The sequence below is a fragment of the Centropristis striata genome, chromosome 10 (genome assembly GCF_030273125.1).
Source record: "Centropristis striata isolate RG_2023a ecotype Rhode Island chromosome 10, C.striata_1.0, whole genome shotgun sequence".
In the NCBI taxonomy this organism is placed as follows: Eukaryota; Metazoa; Chordata; class Actinopteri; order Perciformes; family Serranidae; genus Centropristis; species Centropristis striata.
The window spans coordinates 25815697-25837299 of record NC_081526.1 but is presented as its reverse complement, the minus strand read 5'-3'; the positions used below and the strand labels follow the sequence as shown (position 1 = coordinate 25837299).

The 21603-nt window shown below is 43.9% G+C and overlaps 2 protein-coding genes across 2 annotated transcripts; both read right to left on the bottom strand.

Annotated features, from left to right (window-relative positions):
* Nucleotides 1–838: 838 nt before the first annotated feature.
* On the bottom strand, nt 839–1995 carry LOC131979154 (olfactory receptor 1D2-like). Its single transcript, XM_059343078.1, has one exon. It carries the CDS (start codon nt 1918–1920, stop codon nt 976–978), a length of 945 nt encoding a protein of 314 aa, XP_059199061.1. The 5' UTR covers nt 1921–1995; the 3' UTR covers nt 839–975.
* A 17021-nt stretch (nt 1996–19016) lies between these two features.
* On the bottom strand, nt 19017–20546 carry LOC131979276 (olfactory receptor 1D2-like). Its single transcript, XM_059343223.1, has one exon. The coding sequence runs from the start codon at nt 20275–20277 to the stop codon at nt 19333–19335; it is 945 nt and encodes a 314-aa protein (XP_059199206.1). The 5' UTR covers nt 20278–20546; the 3' UTR covers nt 19017–19332.
* Between the last annotated feature and the right edge of the window lie 1057 nt (nt 20547–21603).

The following is a 21603-nucleotide window of genomic DNA, read 5'->3' as shown; positions in this document are numbered from 1 at the left end:
CATGACATTCAAGGCATCCTTTGCTATGTGACAAAACATCTTATCTCAAATGTGTGTCGTTTTGGAGAAAAATGGTAGTCGTTTGTACAGTAACTGCAAAAAGCCCTGGTGAAGTACAGCTTAGCAATGTGAGACTTTAAGCAGCCTTTTCAGCACCAGAACAGCTTCCGGGTGGAAAATATTGACCTAAAATGGTCAAATTAGTTTGGGTTTGGTATATCCATGCTCAGGAAAACAAATGGTTCCAATTATTTCAAATACAGTATATCAAACACACCCAGAGCCCAAGTTGTGGCAAAATAGTTTTCGGAGAATCTACTGCCTTTTTCCTTGGTATGGTGCCACGTTTTTTGGTAAGTAATACAAAGCAAGAATACAGTTACTGCAAAATAGGGGTAAAATATAAAATTAAATATGAGGATTGATATGTACAAATGATAAGCTAATATAAAGTAACAAAACAGCCACATGTCCAATAATACACCTACAACTACTGAGGCTGGATTACAGGATAACTTTAAAGTCATTTTTCTCAGTTCTGCACTCTGCGTAGTTACTGCCTTTTTGCTTTGTAGGGCAGTATACCCATCATAATTATTACAATTACATATTTTTTCATGCAATCCTACTGAAGATAATAAATGCTAAGTGAAACAAGGCATACATGATCAGGGACATATTTATTTAAAGACACAGACGATTGTAAGAAAATCAAATGTGAGAATCATTTGGAGAAACATTTAAAAAAGGAGATAAATGCAGTTGGCTTGTCTGAAATGCCACAGAAAAACTGATGAAAATTGCTTTCTTTCAATGTGTAAATACTGTACAACATGTATTAATGTATTCATTGTGTAAGTGCTGTTCCTACTGTACAATATGCATTAACATTGTCTAATGGTGGACAATAGTGTAAGGCAAGCTGGATTTTCTCCCAAGTCATGTACAAACAGATTTTTCCTTGTGCACACCAACTCATGACTTCAGACTAAAAACAGATATCTTACTACATATAAAATGTTGAATTCTGTTTCTGATTTGTGTCAATTTTAAGCCATACATCAAGGGATTGATAACTGGGGGAATAACAAGAAATTCTATGGCCATAAAATTATTAGCACTTTGTGAAAACTGTTTAGAGCCAAATTGCATGTACAACAAGTCAAATAGCAAAGATACAACAACAACAACTAAAGAGAATACATGTGGTACACATGTCTGCATAAATTTACTCCTGTTCTCTTTGGATTTTAGGCATGTTCTGATCAGATTTGCATAGGACCAAATAATAAAAATGAAATGGCCAAAATAAAACGTATAATTAAAAGCTGGAACAGCAGTATGTGCTATTGAGACAGAACAAGCAAGTTTACCAACCATCAAGTTAATACAGTAGATCTTCAGTATGCGTGAGCCACATAACCTTAATTTTGCTGTTGTTACTGAACCAATGAATATCAAATTAATAGGTATAAGCCAAGCAAAAAACACAAACACACAAACCTTCTGTTTAGTCATCACAGAGTGATACACCAGAGGGTGACAGATGGCCACATATCTGTCATAGGCCATCAGAAGCAGAAAAGAGAAATCAGCACAGGCAGAGGAGTGCAACACAAAGCCCTGCAGAAGACATCCAGCATAAGAGATAACATGAGTGGTAGACAGAAGATCTATTAGGAATTTGGGGTAGAAACCTGCTGTCCCATAAAGTCCATTGATGCACAGATTACAGAGGAAGATATACATGGGTTGATGAAGGTTTTTGTCAACAATAATTGTCACAATGATGGTCAAATTTACCAGCCAAATCACACAATAACACAATAAAGTGACCAAAAAGAGAATAATTCTGTAGTTTTTTGTCCCGCTTAAGCCTGACAGAGTAAACATAGTAACTACTGAAACATTGTCCATCATAAAACTTGACTTTTATAGATGTTGATGCTATACAGAGAACACATTGCATTGACAAACCCAACGATAAAGAACGTCCAGTTCTGTGCGTGTCCAGCAGCCTGAATGTTTTCATTTCAGTTTATAATCATTCATTGCAGCAACACATGATATAACTATCCAATCAGTGAGAAGGAATAGGATGGAAAAGACAACACACAGCACATTTCTGCGCACACAGGGAGCAGTGGGGGGCTTTCTCAAGGGGACTTCCTTCCTTGACCTGTCAGTACTGGGATTCAAACTGACAAACCACCAGTTACAAGCCCACAAACTGCCCAATGCCATGGCACCTGTTTGATAAACAAGCCCCCATCTCTGATTTGCTGGATCAAGGAGGTTCGGTATGTTGTAAAGCTGGAAAAAATAAGGTTCTCTCTCAGAGATTCTTAACTCTTAAAGTTTTTCTCCCCTTTTATAAAGAATTAAGGGAAGTGGATGGGGAGTATGTATGGGGAGATAGCAGGTCAACAGTAGATTTCACATAGAAGGGGTGTACACCATCTAAATGCTGGGACTTGCAGATTAATTTGCAATGTAGCTAAGCACTGTGTCACGTTGTTCTAGTCATATTTAATAGAAATTATTCAAAGGTGGAAAAAGTATTCAGATCTCCTACTAGTATTTCAAAATACTATTGTTGGTCTACAAAGCACTGAATGGTCTAGGGCCGAAATACATTTCTGATCTTCTGCTTAGCCACGAACCATCCAGAACTCTCAGACCATCTGAGACTGGTCTGCTCTGTGATCCCTGAGTCAGAACTAAACATGGAGAGGCAGCATTCAGTTTTTATGCACCACATATCTGGAACAAACAGAAAAGTACACAGTGCAGGTGCAGGTCTGCTGCATCTCTCAACTCCTTTAAATCAATACTGAAGATAGCCTGGGTATACCCATACTGCCCTGCACGCTCGATTTCATTTCGAACCTGCAGCCAGTCTGGCAACTATGGCCTTTCTTAGCCCTGTTTTAGGGATCCAATCGCAGAACGGGGAGGGACGGCAAGACGATGACGCATACTACTCGACAGATGGAAGCTTGTAGTTTTCTTACGGATCCAACATGGCTGCAGCAGACGCAAAACTCTCTTTAGATTTAGCTGTAGACTGCATTTTAAGTAGTTCAGAGCGAAAGTTTATTTTAAAAGAACGATTGACTTTACACTCCTGTTTCACCACCAAAAAGCCTAATCTACCAACTAGCCTCGCTACCGCTCGCTGATGTAACGCCGGTGATCTCGCTATGAGCCAGGGGACAGCGGAGCTGCCGAGAGGCCCGCAGCTGCTTGTCTATTGCCCATAAAATCAGTTGATGTGTGTGGCTGAACACTGCCGGTAGACTGCGACCAGCCAGACCTAGAACATGCTGCAGAAAAATGTTGCAGAATCAGAACTGAGCATTTTAGTCTCAAAGTAGAGATGGGCTTATCTGGCTACGTAAACATCAATTTCTGTTGCTCTACATACGTCATCTGGTATAACTAATATGATTGGCTAAGAGCTACGTACAGACGCTTCTGATAGACATTTGTTGCGCCCAATAAACGGCTCTGGAGGATCGTAAACCACGCCTCCTCTACGGAGAAATGAATGGCTGGTTTCCAGTAATCTCATTTGTGATTAGTCTGGCGTTAGCCAGGCTATACTGAAGACTTTTCTCTCTCTCATATCATATTCCGATGGCGCTCCGAAGAGTGCGACGTCGCGGAGCTCTCCGAGTCTACTTATTTTTTTGCTTCTACTGTTTGCTTTTTTATGCCAAATTAAGGCAACCTCTGCTTAAGGTTTCTATTATTACGGCTGAGAGAGCGCAGTCATATCGGACTTTTCAATTCGAACACGCTGAAGTCCTACCAGAGCTGCGCCACATAGACTCTACAGGGAGCTCTCCTGAGAACAACAGGCCGAAGCGGAGGCGAGGTAGACAGGGAGGAGCTGACCGAAGGCTCTGGGGCTTGGTTAGCAATGGAAGGCTAACCCTGCCGATCATACTGCTTGCAAACATTCAGTCTCTCGAAAATAAAATGGATGAACTTCATGCCTGGATCTCCGCGCAGAAGGACATTCAGGACTGTTCCATACTGTGCTTCTGTGAAACCTGGCTGGGGGAGAGGACACCCGACGACGCAGTAACACCAGACAGCTTCAGAAAAGACTGATGCACGGTGGAAAGCGGCAAGACCTGCGGAGGAGGAATGTCCGTGCTTGTCAAACAATCCTGGTGTACCGACTGTAAGATAATTTCTAAGTCTTGCTCTTAAAATGTGTGTGACAGGTGGAGAGTTCCTGCAGACTCCTACCTGTGGGATACACCCCTCTGTTCAGACTCAAAACTAGGTTAATTGGCAACCAGACACACCTGGTGTGCATTCCCTTCCAGCATATAGGGAAGATCTCAGTTGAAATCTCCCTCCTGTCCTGATTGTGCTGCAGCTCACTGTCTCTGCTGAGGTGTTGTCAATTTATCCATCTCCAAGGTAACTTTTGTTAATTTTACTTTGTTTCTACTTAACTTGTTTCTTGTTCAGTTTTCTTTGAGCATTACTAATGGCTGTTCTCACACAAGCTTTGAGAGAAGCCCCAGATCGCCTCCAGTGCTTGTCTGGCAGTTGATGCTCCCTTTAAATATCAGAGTTTTCTCCATCCAATTCGGACGAAAGTCCTCTGGTTGCGTTGCACTGAGAGAAGTGAAAGTATATCCTGGCAAAATATACAGAAATTCACTAAAAAACCTAATACTGACTGGGGCAGTAAGAGTTTTTCAGCTGGGGCGGTCTGAATCTCTCTGAATATTTGCTGTGATCAGCCTAAAATCTGCATTCCTTTCTGAATTCTGAGAAGTCATCTCTGTGAGGGCAAGTGAGCAATTAAGTGGCCATCTAGGGTTGGTAACAACCCCCAGGTGTGAGCAACTTTGCACTTCAATTGGAAATTCCAACCATTCACAGCTCTGGCAGAGGGCGGTCTACGCTTGTCACAATCAGCCTTAATGCGAGAACAGCCGCATTCAATTCCAATCACAGTATAATAACAGGGGCGTTTGCTAAAGCGGCAGCCGTCCTTGGGCAAGACGGACCCTCCCAGTCTTACAATATGTGCCACTCCATTCCTGTTGTTGTCTCCGGTCCACGCAGAAAACTGCCCAAAAGGTGCAGAAACCTATCTAACCTTCGGCCTCTCAAACAGTCCTCACACACTGTCACTTCCTTTTCCATGGGCCTGTGGAACTGCCAATCCGCAGTAAACAAAAGCGATTTTATTACGGCTTACACAAACCACCTTTCTCTTCAGCTCCTTGCTCTCACTGAGACCTGGATCAAACCTGAGAACACAGCCACCCCTGCTGCTCTCTCCACTAATTACACCCTCTCCCACACCCCCCGTCCTGCTGGGCGTGGAGGTGGGACTGGCCTGCTAATCTCCAATAAATGGAAATTCACTCCTCTGCTACATTCCATCAGATATGACACTTTCGAATACCATGCCATAACAGTAACTGCTCCTGTTAAAGCCTACGTTGTGGTCATTTACCGTCCACCAGGCCAGCTGGGTGGCTTCACTGATGAGCTAGATACCCTGCTCTCTTCCATACCTGATCATGACTGTCCGTTGCTTGTCCTGGGCGACATGAACATCCACTTCGACAGTCCAGACTCTAATAACTTCATGACGTTAATTCATTCATTCGACCTCCAGCTGGTCCAAAGTCCTCCTACTCACAAAGCTGGCAAGAACCTTGACTTAATTCTCATCCGTAACTGTGCCACAGATGCACTGGTGGTAACGCCTCTCCACCTGTCAGATCACTTTTTTATCCAGTTTAATGTCACTCTACCAGAGCAACCCTCTGCTCCTGCACCAATGGTTACGTTCCGCCGCAACCTCCGGAACTTATCCCCAGCACACTTCTCCTCTATTGTTGCCTCTGCCCTACCTCCACTCAGCACATTCTCCTCTCTGAAGGCTAATGATGCCACTGACTCATTCTGCTCTACTCTGAACTCATGTCTGAACAGGCTATGTCCTTTATCTACAAGGCCTGCTCGACCCAACCAATCCCACCCATGGTTGACTGATACCCTTCGATCACAGCGTACCAAGCTCAGAGCTGCTGAAAGAAAATGGCTCAAAACCAAACTTCCAGACGATCTCATAAACTATCAGACACTATTGTCCTCATTCTCAGGCAGCATCACCAATGCAAAGACTGCTTTTTACAACGACAAAGTCAACAGTGTCACTGACACCCGGAAACTCTTTTCCACCTTCAAATCGCTACTCAACCCTCCACCCCCTCCTCCTCCTACCTGCCTCACCGCAGACACATTTGCATCCCTCTTTACAAGCAAAGTTGCAGCAATTAGCAGCCAATTCTCTGACCCCCACCCGACTCCTAATACTGTGACATGTAGAAGTCCTACTACTTGTCTTTCTGTATCTCAGCTGGGCGGCACTGAATCAGTTGCTAGCACCTCATTTTCTGGCTTTACACCCCTCTCTGAGAGTGAGGTATCCAAACTGTTGACATGTAGCCGTCCTACTACATGCTAGTTGGACCCTATACCAACAAACCTTCTTCAGTCCATTAGCCCAACCATCACGCCAGCTGTCACACATGTGATTAACGCCTCACTGTCCTCCGGCACTTTTCCCACTGCATTCAAAGCAGCTCGGGTAACACCTCTTCTCAAGAAACCCTCTCTCAACCCTGCTGAAGTCGAGAACTATCGTCCTGTCTCACTTCTTCCATTCTTCTCTAAAACTATTGAACGGGCGGTCGCTAAGCAACTTTCAGAATTCCTCCTACAGAACAATCTTCTTGATCCAAATCAATCTGGTTTCAAAAGCGGTCACTCAACTGAAACTGCTCTGTTGTCTGTGACAGAAGCCTTAAAAGAAGCAAGAACAGCAGCAAAGTCCTCAGTTCTCATTCTGCTTGACTTGTCAGCTGCATTTGACACAGTTAATCATGGCATCCTCCTCTCTACTCTCTCTAAAATGGGCATCTCTGGCTTGGCTCTGTCCTGGTTTGATTCCTACCTCAAAGGACGCTCATTCAGTGTATCCTGGCATGGACAGTTGTCTACTTTGTCTTGCCTCACCACAGGGGTTCCCCAGGGCTCAGTGCTGGGACCCCTGCTATTCGCTATCTACACCACCTCTCTGGGTGAGGTTTTCCGCTCACATGGCTTTTCCTATCACTGCTATGCAGCTGACACTCAGCTCTATCTGTCATTTCCTCCTGATGACCCATCGGTCTCTGCTCGGGTCTCTGACTGCCTCTCTGACATAGCCACTTGGATGAAGGCACATCACCTCCAGCTGAACCTTTCAAAAACTGAACTGCTGGTCCCCCCTCCTAAACCCACAATACACCACAACATCAACATCAAGATTGACTCCCTGTGTCTTTCACCCACCAAGGTGGTGCGAAACTTAGGGGTGATGATTGCCAACTCACCTTTTCCAGTCATGTCGCCTCAGTCACCCGGTCATGCCGCTTTGCACTTTACAACATCAGAAAAATCAGACCTTACCTAACTCAACATGCCACTCAACTCCTGACACAGGCTGTTGTCATCTCAAAACTTGACTACTGTAATGCCCTCCTGACAGGCCTGCCAGCCTGCTCAGTAAAACCGCTTCAGATGATCCAGAACGCGGCGGCGCGTCTGGTCTACAACCAGCCTAAAAGGTCACATGTCACTCCGCTGCTCATTGAGCTCCACTGGCTACCTGTTGCAGCCCGCATCAAATTCAAATCTCTAATGCTGGCCTACAAAGTTGTCTCCGGTACTGCTCCTACCTACCTGAACGCCCTGATTCAGACATATGCTACCTCACGACCGCTGCGCTCTTCCAATGAACGGCGCCTGGCTCTGCCCCCCGTTGGTCCAAGGCAATCCAGACTCTTTGCACTTCTTGTTCCCCGCTGGTGGAACACACTACCAGTTCCTACCAGAGCAGGGGCGTCCCTCTCTACCTTTAAAAAACTCCTGAAGACCCAGCTCTTCAGAGAGCATCTTCTCTCCTAGACCACATGATAAGTCTACTCCTCAAAGAATTGTCACTAGCACTAATAGCTCTTATTGCACTATACCTTGATTGTTTGCTTTTACTCTTCCTGTAAGTCGCTTTGGATAAAAGCGTCTGCTAAATGACTAAATGTAAATGTAAATGTAAATGATGCCCAAAGGTATTTCTTTTGGTTTCTCTACTTTAGTTATCATCATTATGATTTTGATAAAGCAACACTAGTAAGGTAAAAACAGTAAAGCAAAACTAGTAAGGCAAAACAAGTAGAGCAAAACTAGTAAGGCAAAACAGCAGGGGCCAGCCCTACAATGAAAGCAAATAACAATTAGTAAAAAAAAAAAAATCATAATCCTCTCACCCCGAGATGCCACCTTCTCAGACAGCCTTAACACCTTCTATTCTGCTTCACACCAGTCGTCAAGAAGTGACTAGAAAAACTGGTTCTCTATTGTCTCGAGACTATCTCTTCACTCTGTTACATATTTCAAATGTACGGGGGAATGACCCCCCTGCTTGTCAGGGAACGTGGTAACTTTTTAAAGACACGCCGGCTTGCCCGGCCACACCCCACAGATACCGATAAAGCACCTGTGTTGCCGTGCAATCAGTGATGGTTTGATTTCCACCTGAGTCAGAGAATCTTGAAAATTTGAATGCTAGAGTGTATGGGGAGCGGTGGGTTGCTAGCGCAGATGAAAGTCGGCTAGCGGTGATGAAGTTCCTGCCCTGTCAAGGTCTTTCCACCTTTTCATTGGTCCTGGCGGTTGTGTCCCCGTTCCCCAACCTGGTCGGCTAACAGCGGACGTCTGGAAGGAATAAGAGGAGAGAGTGAATGGAGGTCCATTTCCTCCGGTCTCGTGGTTGCGTTCCCAGCATAGCGTATCACTCACAGCGTGGGCGCGGTGCTGGGAACCCATGCTGAGCACTGACATATAGTCGGTGAGCAGTGGGTGAGAACACGCTTCTCTGAACTGCAGGTGTTCCTGTAACGTGACACCACGCTGAGTGCAGACATTGTCAGCCCGAGGCAATAAGTAACCCCAGACCTGTAAGCTGGTTGCTAACAGGAAAGCTACAGTTGCTACTTCCCCCTTGTTGCTAGGGAAAACAAGAAAGTAGATTACCGGGTTGCTTTTGCAAGTATGGCAAGCCCCCAGGGAAATTCTTATCTTATCAACAACTTATCAATATCTGAGGTTACATATTGATGTTTTTATGTATGTGTAGTTTGACTTAAATATTTTGCTGCTGTAGTGTTTTTACGTTATTGCATTAAATCATATTATTAAAAGCACCCATTTATCAGCTTCCTGATTGTATTCTCACATTTTTAAAATTAGACATATATCACCTGGAATAAGAGTTGAACATAAATGCTTAATGTTTTATCTGTGTTGTATTATATCAGATATTTCATAACATTTTCACACAGCAATAAAAAACAACGTTAGCTCAAATGTAAATATAATTTATTGAAATGCATAAAAAACAAAAAGGTGGACAATATTTAAGTCTAGAAAAGTTCTCCATGATGGTGAGCAGCTTGACCTGCTGACCTCCCCCATGCTGCTGCTGCTGCTGTCGTCACAGTGGAAGAAGAAGACATCTGGGCAGCTCTTCCTCAAAGAAGAGGAGAAGGTCTTTCCACCACAGTCCACCAGCCACACTGATGTCCAGCAGCTCGCTGGACAAAGAGCTGTCACCAATGATTCACACTGACTATGGGAGGAAAATAAATGAGAGTATTAAATGCTTCAGGTAAAAAAATATATATAACAAAAACCTATGAAGAGTGCCTAAATAATGTTGAAAACACTAGGATTTGAAGGATAAAATGGAAGAAGGGATCCACACCTCAAAAATATAAAACATTCAAATTTATTTATTTTGTAGTCCTTTGAAGACAGATAATGTGATCATAATGTCAGCCGTCTAAAGTCAAGTTACCAAGACTGGAAGTTAAATTTATTGACAAATGTACTGAAATAAGTAAATATAAATATAAAATGGCCTTTCTGTTTTAACTGATATTCCAGATAATAATCCCAGACAGTCTGTCAGTGTCACATCATAAAGGTAAATGCATACTGTTTAATAGCGCTGTGGAGGATTATCATTTTACACGTTAACCGATAAGCCCTGACACATCTACATTGAGAAACAACTCGCAGATTTACTAATGTAATAAGTTTGTTTTAATCATACCTGAGTAGAAGTTATTAATAAGCAAAAAATATATAATTATGTGCCAGTATCAATCCAACATCTACGGTAAGAATACTAACCTAATTACATATCACTCAGCTCATAAAGTTTAATCAAGGGTCATCCAAAATAAACAACTTCTAGCTAAAGTAAAATTAAATTAAAATTCAGGTTAACATGTTTGCCTCATGTAAGTATCCGTAAACGTTATGTTTATTCAAGGTAACACTGGCGACATTACTGCAAGTCTCGACAAAACCAGTATTTCAAATGGCCCTAATTATATATTTAAATCAAGTTGAAGTTGCTGTGGTAAAGTTTTAGAGTAACTTACCGTGAGTTAAGCACAGTGTTGCCACAGTTACCTTGAAAAAGTAATCTGATTACTGATTACTCCTTTAAAAAGTAACTTAGTTACTTTACTGATTACTTGATTTTAAAAGTAACTTAGTTACTTTACTGATTACTTGATTTTAAAAGTAACTAAGTTAGATTACAAGTTACTTTATTAGTTACATTCAGCAGCTGCCGACAACAACCCCTCGCCGCCTCAACATCAAAATGACAACCAGTTTTAAATTGCCAATACTCATTTTATTGGAAGTGTATTTTTAACAGTAACGTACAAACTTAAAAACAATTTCCTGAAAAAAATACATGTTTTTATAAAAAATAAAATAAAGACAGTCTTTCTTGACTTTACTTAAAAATAAATACTCTCTTTTTTTTAAAATAAAAAATAAAATAAAGACAGTCTTTCTTGACTTCACTTAAAAATAAATACTCTTTTTTAAATAAAAAATAAAATAAAGACAGTCTTTCTTGACTTCACTTAAAATACTCTTTTTGTATAAGACTGTATATAACATCAAGACAGTCTTTTCTGACCTGACATATTTAACTAATACTGTAATGACAAAACCTACTGTTTTATGATCTACATTGTTTATAAATGTAACAATCAAAATCTTTTTAACATGTTTTATGAACACTGAACCTGTACATCATTATAGAAGCAAGGAGTTGTTTTACAAAACAAAACATAACACCACATGTAGGCTCTAATGTCTACCTTTTTTACATTGGCCTAATCTTATGTTGGATTTGCATGTTATGAGTGAAACAGTGGAGTGGGGCGAGTAAACCAGTGGTTGTACCTCATTAATAGCGAGATTTTCCAGCCAAAACCGCGAGAATGCACAAAAAAACGCCCAAAATAGTTTTGCCTTGTTTCTCATGTACACAGTGAACTAGAACGGCCAAGACAGTCTCACAGACCGTTTGGGTTTTTCTTTTATAAATAACTTCGTTTACATTAAAACTACATGTCTCTCAGTCGGCGACTTTTCCTAAATATATGTGTTTGATGGTTTCTGAAGCTTACAGCTTATATATAATAATATATTAAAATGAAACAAACTCTGAGCATTTATACCCCGGACTGCCAATAGCGATCATATTGACTGCTGCATATAAACGGCAGTTATAGACCACTTTGTCCAGCTGTGCTGTGTGAATCGCAAGAGAGAAAGATGAGATACCGGGCGCGTACGGGCAAAAACTGAAGGAGGAGGATCGGATGGTGGCTCAGGTAGCGATGAACTGTCACTGTAAGCTGCACACCTGTCAGCTGCACACCTGTAAGCAGCTGTGCTCCATGCAGACATTTCTCAAACTTTATTTTGTAGGCTAAGGACAGACTAGATCATGATTGTGTTGGATATAAAGCACCATATAGTCATCCTTACTGATTGACTTAACGTAGCCTGAAGGTAGTGGGAGTGTCTGTTGTGAGTTTAGGGGGCACGTCAGCCAGAGCTGTAGTGTGTGTGTGAGTGAATGAGTGAGTGAGACTGCTGCCTGCTGAACAGAGGGTCGCAGAAAAAGGATCTGAAGTGCCCGTGTTTCAGCTTCAAAAACCCGCAGAACTGATCCGAAAACAGCCCAATTTTATCCACCCACCCAAACCCATTTTTACCCGCAAAATAGATTGCAAAACCGCCGATCGACGTCGCTCCCCGAGTCGCAAGAAGAAAGCAAATATATGGTTTTACTAAGGAAAATGACAAAAAATAGTAATGCACACAGTGACTTGGATAAGTAACTTTAATCTGATTACTGGTTTGGAAATAGTAACGCGTTAGATTACTCGTTACTGAAAAAAGTGGTCATATTAGAGTAACGCGTTACTAATTAACGCGTTACCGGCATCACTGGTTAAGCAGTGTAAGCTGGGACACCAGCAGACGGGAACATCACGGCAATGTTCGTCAGCGAGCCGGCCGGCTGCTGTCCGTCCCGGTGTAGCATGTAGCCTAGCCTGTTAGCTCCGGTAGCCTCCGCTAGCTTGGTAGCTTCAAGCTAAGTGGGCGTGTTTCGGCTGCCTCAGCTGCAGTTCTATGTCCATTTATGGATTATCCGGGGAAAAAATGACTTAGGCAATTATGCTATGAGGCTAACGATATGTCACTGAGCAGAAAGCGACCACTGTTCTTAGAGCAGCCAAGTTGGCGGATGATTTCGCTTTGACGCACAGAGGTGGTGTTGGCGATGTATGCTCTGGCGGGGATGCGAGACGTAGGGTTAGTAGCTTTGGTAACTCGCGTTATGGTAACCAGTCTCCAGCGGTTGGTCCCCCGCTTACATTTAAGAACTCGCGTGGTAGGGATGACAACAGTATCGTGTGTTACTACTGTCAGGAATCTGGTCATTGGAAGGACCAGTGTCCTCTTTTGAGAGCCAAAGGTAGACGTAATTTTTTCTTACCTGCACCGACGCCTGCTCTGTCCTGTTCCGGTGTCCCAGGGCTGCAGCCGGGGTGTGTGGAGCTGGGCTGTGATGCTGGGTTTGAGCCATTTATTACTAGCGCTGTTGTGTCTTTAGTCGGCAGTGATGAGCATGTGCCGATTAGGCTGTTGAGGGACACGGGTGCGAAACACTCACATTCATCTTGCGATCAGTGTTGCCGTTTTCGTCTGTAACGGAAACGGGTGATTATATTGTGATGCGTGGGATGGAGATGGGGCTGGTGCCTGTGTCGCTGCATAATATGGTGTTGGATTGTGGGCTTGTGAAGGGCACTGTTGCAGTGGGGGTTCGCCACGCGTTGCCTGTGGATGATGTGGAGCTGATTTTGGGAAACGATCTGGCTGGTGGTGTTGTATGGGCTAATGTGCTGCCTCCTCCTCTGGTTACTGCTAGACCGTTGTATGCTGGGGATGACAGTGGCCGGAGGTTGCCAGAGGTTTTCCCTGTTTGCGCTGTGACGCGTGCTCAGGGCCGCGCTGTAGCTTCTCCAGACTCGTGTGAAAGTGGGGGTAATGAGTGTGAGTTTGTGGTCCCCTTGCCTGATCTGCCTCCGTCTGTTTCTCTGGAGGAGTGGGTTTAAAGTCAGCAGTCTGACCCGACGCTGTCCGTTCTGTTGGCTGGTGTTCTTCCTGGAGACGGGGTTCGGGATGTTGCGCACGGCTATTTCCTCCAGAAGGGTTTGCTGGTGAGGAAATGGGTGTGGGTTGAAGTTGATTTTGTTGGTGAGCCATTATTTCAGGTGGTTGTGCCGGAGAAATTTCGTCATATGGTGTTGAAAATCGCAACATGATGACTCGGGTCATCTAGGGGTGAGGAAAACTTATGACAGTGTGTTGCGGTATTTTTTCTGGCCGAAGTTGAAGTGGGATGTTTCCAGGTATATTAAGTCGTGCCATACCTGTCAACTTACTAGTAAACCGAGTCAGTCCATCAAGCCAGCGCTGCTTTGTCCCATCCCGGTGATTAGTCAGCCGTTCGAGCATTTAGTTATTGACTGTGTTGGACCGTTGCCTCCATCAAAATCTGGTTGTGCTTACTTATTAACTGTCATGTGTCAAACTACACGGTACCCGGCGGCGTATCCATTGCGCTCCGTTACCGCTAGATCTATTGTGAAGGCTTTGTCACAGTTTGTTTCTGTTTTTGGTATTCCCAGGGTGATTCAGAGCGATCAGGGGACTAACTTTACATCTCATCTCTTCTCACAGGTCCTCAAGCAGCTCAAGGTGAAGCATAACCGTGCGTCGGCGTACCATGCGCAGAGCCAGGGGGCGTTGGAGCGCTTTCACCAAACGCTCAAGTCGCTGCTGCGCTCCTATTGTGTTGAGCTTGGGGGAGACTGGGAAGAGGGCCTGCCGTGGCAGTGCCGTGATGTTGTCAGCCCGTGAGGTCATGCAGGAAAGCACCGGATTTAGTGTAAATTATCTTGTTTTTGGTCATACAGTGCGCGGTCCGCTCGCAGTCCTTCGGGATGATTTGGCTGAGGTTGATCCACCTACAAATTTGATTGACTATGTAAATGGGTTTCGGCATCGCTTGTTTACAGCTGTTGAGCGGGCACGCGAGAATTTGGGTGTAGCTCAATCTAAAATGAAGAGTTATTATGATCGTGGGGCGGAGCGGCGTCAGTTCAGTCCAGGGGATCAGGTTTTGGTTCTGACTCCAATTCTGAATTCTCCATATCAGGCTAAATTCACAGGTCCATACACTGTGGAGCGGCAAGTCTCAGAGCTGAATTATTTCATTGCCACTCCGGAGCGGAGGAAAAAGTCCCGCCTCTGTCATGTGAATTTATTGAAGCCCTATTATTCTCGTGCTGATCCTCTAACATCTGTTAGCCCTGCACTCACTGTTAGTTCTGTGTCTTCAGGTGTGGTGTCTACTGCCTTGGGGCCGGACCGGGAGGTAGATGTCAGGGCACCGGACGATCCTGTGGTTTGTGGTAGGCTACGAAACTCAGACACACTGCGTGATTTGGGGGGCTTGCTCAGTCATTTGACTGAGCTCCAGCGCGCTGAGCTTACGGAGTTAATTAGGAGCTTTCCAACACTGTTTGGCGATACTCCATCGCGCACACACTTAATAGAGCATGACATTGACGTCGGGGCCTGCACACCAATAAAGCAGCGTTTTTATAGGTGTGCGCCACACAAACGCCGAGTAATGGAGTCCGAGGTACAATATATGTTGGATAACAATATTGCAGTCCCATCATCATCTAGCTGGGCATCACCTTCTTTGTTGGTTGACAAATCTGATAAATCGAACAGATTTTGCACAGATTATCGAAAAGTGAATAAAGCCACAAAACCAGATTCGCATCCGCTACCCCGGATGGAGGACTGCATTGACCAGGTCGGTGCAGCCAAATTTGTGAGCAAATTCGATCTTTTAAAAGGATATTGGCAAGTTCCTCTTTCTGCCCGTGCTCGGGAAATTTTGGCCTTTATCACGTCCTCTGGTTTGTACGAGTACACAGTGATGAGTTTTGGACTTCGGAATGCGCCTGCGACCTTTCAGCGACCATATGAATTTGGTTGTGGTGGGTCTTGAAGGTTGCGCGGTTTATCTGGACGATGTAGTCATTTTTAGTGACACCTGGAGTGATCATGTTCAGCGCATCCGTGCGTTGTTTGGCTGTCTGGCCGAGGCGAGTCTCACGGTAAATTTGGCAAAGTGTGAGTTTGCCAAGGCGACAGTGACGTACCTGGACCGGGTGGTAGGACAGGGCCATGTCCGTCCAGTGGATGCGAAGGTGAGAGCTGTAGAGCAGTACCCGGTCCCATGTACAAAGAAGGAGCTTATGCGTTTTTTGGGTTTGGCCGGTTGTTACCGGAGTTTTGGTAAAAACTTTTCAGCAGTAGTTGCTCCTCTGACAGATCTGCTAAAAGGGAAGGTGAAGTATGTGTGGTCCCCTCATTGTCAAACTGCATTTCAATGGAGCAGTTCATCAATGACGGATCTGACAAGGTGGGAGCTGACCTGTTGGCTCCCAGGGAGTCAATGTATTGCAGACTGGTGGCTCTTCTTTGGCCTCACATGCTGTGATTCCCAGCCATAGTGAGGACTAGGCAGGAGGCTCGGGCACTGCCTCTAGCGCTCCCCATTCTTAACGTTGGAGCAATTGGTGTGGGTCCCACCAGGCAGGCCCCTACTCAGCCACAGCCCTAGACATCCTGCAGTTTTACAGTCCAGGGAAATCTGCCTCCACCTTGCAGAGTATGATGGCTGCCATCAAGCAGATGCGTTGGTGGACACGCATTGAATGAGGATGGTTACTCTCTAACATCTCGGTCCCTCAGAGGTGACCGGAGGTTTACCACCTCCAATACTACACATTTGGTTCCTACGTGGGATTTGGATGTAGTTCTCGGTACAACCCTTAGGGGTTGCTGATTTGAAATGGTGTCCCTTAAAACTGCGTTTCTGCGGGCCATAACTTCGGCCAGGAGAATAGGCGAGCTCCAGGCCCTGTTGGTTTGTGGCGACTGCTGTAGGTTTTTGCCGGATGCGTCTGATGTTGTCCGGTGTCCCAACCCAACCGAACTCTCTCTGCTCCTGGAGAGATTGATCAGCAGCAGGTGTATGCAGTGTCCTGTCAGGGCTCTGACAGAGTACATCCAGTGCACATAGTCCGTCAGAACTACTTCATTTGCTTCGACCCCAGCAGCTTGGGCAGGCCCTGTTGAGGTCGATGCTTTCCCACTGGGTTGTGGACACGATTCAGCAGACCTTTATATTTACGGGTGTGCCTGCTCCATCCGGGGTCTGGGCTAATCTCATGGTGCAGCTGCCTCATGGGCTTTATGGCGAGGAGCCTCTATGGCTACCATATGTGCTGCAGCCACTTGATCATCCCAGTCCAAATTTCCCAGGTTCTACCGGCTTAAAGTGGCAGCCTCTCTTCTGGTGAGCAGGTACTTGGCATGGCTCATCAGTAGACGACTGGGTGACTTTCATTTCTGAGTGGCCACTGTTCACAGGTTTGGCCGTTGTGCTGGGCCGTTATCCGTGGCCCTCGAGTCAGTCTTGCATCTGGCAGACTGACCTAGGCAGGCCCTCTGCCTCTTAGACCTAGCCTTTGTGCCGGCAGGGCCTTGTTCTGGGCGGTATGTAAATAGTGTACATTTATTGCACTATGATGTTAGAGTTTATGGGATGCACTATCTCTTCCCAGGGTGTCTTAAAGAGATTCCCCGTTCATATGAAATATGTAACGGAGTGGAGAGATAGTCTCGAGACGATTGAGAATGGACGGTTGCGTTGTAACTGTTCTCTGAGCACTCTGGTATCTCTCCACCACATCCTGCAACACCTGGAAGGCAGCAGAACATATGTCAGGATGCTCTTCCTGGACTACAGTTCTTCCTTCAACACCATCTGACCGGGCAAGCTGATTGTGAAGCTGACAGACCTCAGCGTCCCAACTTCCACCTGCAATTGGATAAAAGATTAAAAATGTGTCTAAATACAATTCTGGATGAAGTTTTGTGCCATTGTAGAGATGTCTTGGCATATGAATCATATTCTACAGACTTAAAAAAAAAAAAGTTGGTATGTATCCTGGCAAAAAGTTACAACATAATCATTAGGGTCACGGGGCAATCGCACCGAGCACTGGTCCCATACAGCAATAGCTGTACCACTATTGTTATACTGTGGATTTTTTCTTCTTCCTCTTCCCCACGCAATTTCGTCCTGCTACTAGTCCTACAACTGAAAGAGTTGCAGGACAAATTATATATCAAATCACGTGCGATTTGATCGGGATCGGTGTGCTATTACTTTTCTCTATGGAATATGATTTTTTCGTGACGTAAGTCGCGAAAACTGCCCAAAATTTGTGAATGGGACGGACAAAAAAAATGAGCGAAAAAGAACAATAATTGGAGATTTTTAAACGTCTACTTCTCCGGCATAATTTCACCTAGAGACTCCGTTTAAACTTTAAACAGTAGACACAAGTCTTGTGTATCGTGTATTAATCCACGTTTCGATAGGTCATATAGTTTTTTATCAATCGTTGTTCAATGACCATGATCATTTTTGGAGAAATTCTGAGATTATAATGGGTGTGTATTGCATGTTCGTGTCACAGGGTGTGACATCACGCCAGAGTGTAGAGGGAGAGAAAAAATAGTCAAAAAATAAATTTGAAAACTGAGCTCCAGGCCGCAAATTCCACTCTACAGAAATAATTTATACATAACGTACGAAAATGTGTCTTCTCACTCACAATTCTCTGGTAAAGCTGTCAGAGTTATAGTTTGGGCATAGGACGCACAGATGCGCCACCAACAGCCTCATTGGCTCCCATATTAAAAATGCAGGAAGACTTCTGAAAAAGGGAGATGTAACAGTTTTTTTTAGATCGCTCTAACAAAGCTATTTTTTCATTTTTCCTTAAAAAAAAAATATGTAGCTGTTCAGGAAGAACTCAGGACGCTCAAAGTGAAGTCTGATCAATGATAGGTATTATGGTTTTGCCAAAAATGCTTTCTGTTCGAGGCCAGAAATTCCAGCAGTCTCTGGCTGCTGTCAGTGTTCCGGAACATGCACAACATGCCAGTTAATTCTGTTGATTGCCCTACTCTGATTGCCTTTGATCCTTTGATGGGATTACAGTTACAGATACATGCACACACACATGTGCGTTAGCGTGTACACTCCTCCAGATAAACATGCTCCAAACACACACACACACACACACACACAGGTAACTTTATGTGATTTTAATTACACACACAGACACCCATATTTTGAGGTTAAAGGGCATAGGTTGTTGTATAAAGAAATACTTGAAAAGGAATGCTTGTTGTTGGTGTGCTCCTTGTATATAATATACTATCATAACATTACTAGTATTAATTGTTTGAAATCTCTGAAGAATCTCATCATAGTGTACACAAACAGGGCAGTAGCCCTCGTGGCCCTTTCAGAATTTCCCCAGAGGAAATTTTCTAGTTTTTATGTGTATTTGGCGAAAATGAGAATAATGATGAAACAAATACTGTCATGAAAAATTACAATGAGATGTTTTTTAGTACAACCATACTTAAGATAATAAATGCTGAGTGAAACAAAGGCATACATGATCAGGGACAGATTTATTTAAGGACATAGACGATTGAAAGTAAATTAAATGTGAGAAACATTTGGAGAAACATTTAAAACAGGAGATAAATTCAGTTGGCCTGCTTGATATGTCACAGAAAAACGGCCCAAAATGGCTTTCTTACATTGTATAAATGCTGTTAGTGTAAGACGTGTTGGATATTTCTCCCAAGTCATGTACAAACAGATTTTTCCTTGTGCACACCAACTCATGACTTCAGACTAAAAACAGATCTCTTACCACATATTAAATGTTGAATTCTGTTTCTGATTTGTGTCAGTTTAAAACCATACATCAGAGGATTGACAATTGGGGGAATAACAAGAAATTCTATTGCCATGAAATTCTTAGCACTTTGTGATAACTGTTTTGAGCCAAATCGCATGTACAACAAGTCAAAAAGCAAGGATACAACAACAACAATTAAAGAGAATACATGTGGTACACATGGCTGCATAAATTTAATTCTGTTCTCTGTGGATGTTAGGCATGTTCTAATCAGATTTGCATAAGACCAAATAATAAAAATGAAATGGCCAAAATAAAAAGTATAATTAAAAGCTGGAACAACAACATGTGCTATTGAGGCAGAACAAGCAAGTTTACCCACCAAAAAGTTAATACAGTAGATCTTCGGTATGTGTGAGCCACATAACCTTAATATTACTGTTGTTATTGAACCAATGAACACCAAATTAATAGGTATGAGCCAAGCAAAAAGCACAAACACACAAACCTTTTGTTTAGTCATCACAGAGTGGTATACCAGAGGGCGACAGATGGCCACATATCTGTCATAGGCCATCAGAAGCAGAAAAGAGAAATCAGCACAGGCAGAGGAGTGCAACACAAAGCCCTGCAGAAGACATCCAGCATAAGAGATAACATGAGTGGTAGACAGAAGATCCTTGAGGAATTTGGGGTAGAAACCTGCTGTCCCATAGAGTCCATTGATGCACAGATTACAGAGGAAGATATACATGGGTTCATGAAGGTTTTTGTCAACAATAATTGTCACAATAATGGTCAAATTTACCAGCCAAATCACACAATAACACAATAAAGTAACAAAAAGGAGAATAACTCTATAGTTTGTTGTCCCACTCAACCCTGTCAGAGTAAACATAGTAACTACTGAAACATTATCCATCATAAAACTTGACTTTTATAGATGTTGATGCCATACAGAGAACACATTGCATTCACAAACCCAACAATAAAGAACATCCAGCTCTGTGTCTGTCCAGCAGTCTGAATGTTTTCATTTCACAGTTTATATTCTTTCATTGCAGCAACACATAAGATAACTATCCAATCAATGAGTAGGAATAGGATGGAAGACTGCCCACTGTCATGGCGCCGCGCTAGTGGCAGCCTGTTGCAGCAGCTCCAGTTTGTCTTGCGTTTTAAGTTTTAAGTGCTTTAACGTGTTTTGTTTCGTGTCAAGCCACCTGTTTTTAGCGTACGAGTTAGTCGAGATGGACACTAAGTGGATTAGTCGAGTTTTAGTAGTTTATAATGTTTCTCGTGTCGGGACAATATGCCAACGCTGGTGGTATTGTTTACACGCACGACGAGCTGTTAGCGCTCTCCAAACCACCACCTTTTACGGGAATGAGACACCAAATCCCAGAAGAGCTAAGGAGAAGACGCTGAGGAAAGCAAGGAGGAGAAGGTTCAAGCCCTGCATCCCCTCGATCACCATGGGGAATGTGAGGTCGTTGGTGAACAAGGTGGACGAACTCGGAGCGCTCATAAGATCTCAGTATGAATATCGAGAATGTAGTTTAATGTGTTTCACCGAGACATGGCTGAAGGAGAATATTCCGGATGTAAACACAACTATGAACAGATTTATGACCGGGATCACAGGCTGAGCGGTAAGAAGAGAGGAGGGGGGTTTGCTCTGCTTGTGAATAACTGATGGTGCCATCCCTCTCACATTACAGTAAAGGAGCGCATCTGCACCCCTAACATCGAACTGTTAGCCGTTAGTCTGCGTCCGTACTATCTCCCGAGGGAATTTACCTGTGCTGTTGCCATTGTTGTTTATATACCGCCGTCAGCTGATGCCGACACGGCATGTGAAGTCATGAACTCAGTAACTGCCAAAATACACAACATCCAAATGCATTTGTTGCAATCTCTGGGGACTTTAATCATGCCTCTCTCTGTACATCACTCCCCACTTTTCCCCAATTTGTCAGGTGCCCTACCAGAGACAATAAAACACTGGGTTTACTGTATGCAAACACACTGAATGCACACAGATCCACAGCCCTTCCTCCCCTTGGCAGGTCAGACCATAACCTGCTGAGTCCCACCTATACACCCATTGTTCAGCGGCAACCGGTAACAACAAGGACAGTCAGGAGGTGGTCTCAGGAAACCAATGAGCTCCTGCAAGGGTGTTTTGAGGATACAGACTGGGATGTGCTCTGTGAACTACATGGGAATAACGTTGACTCCATGACGGACT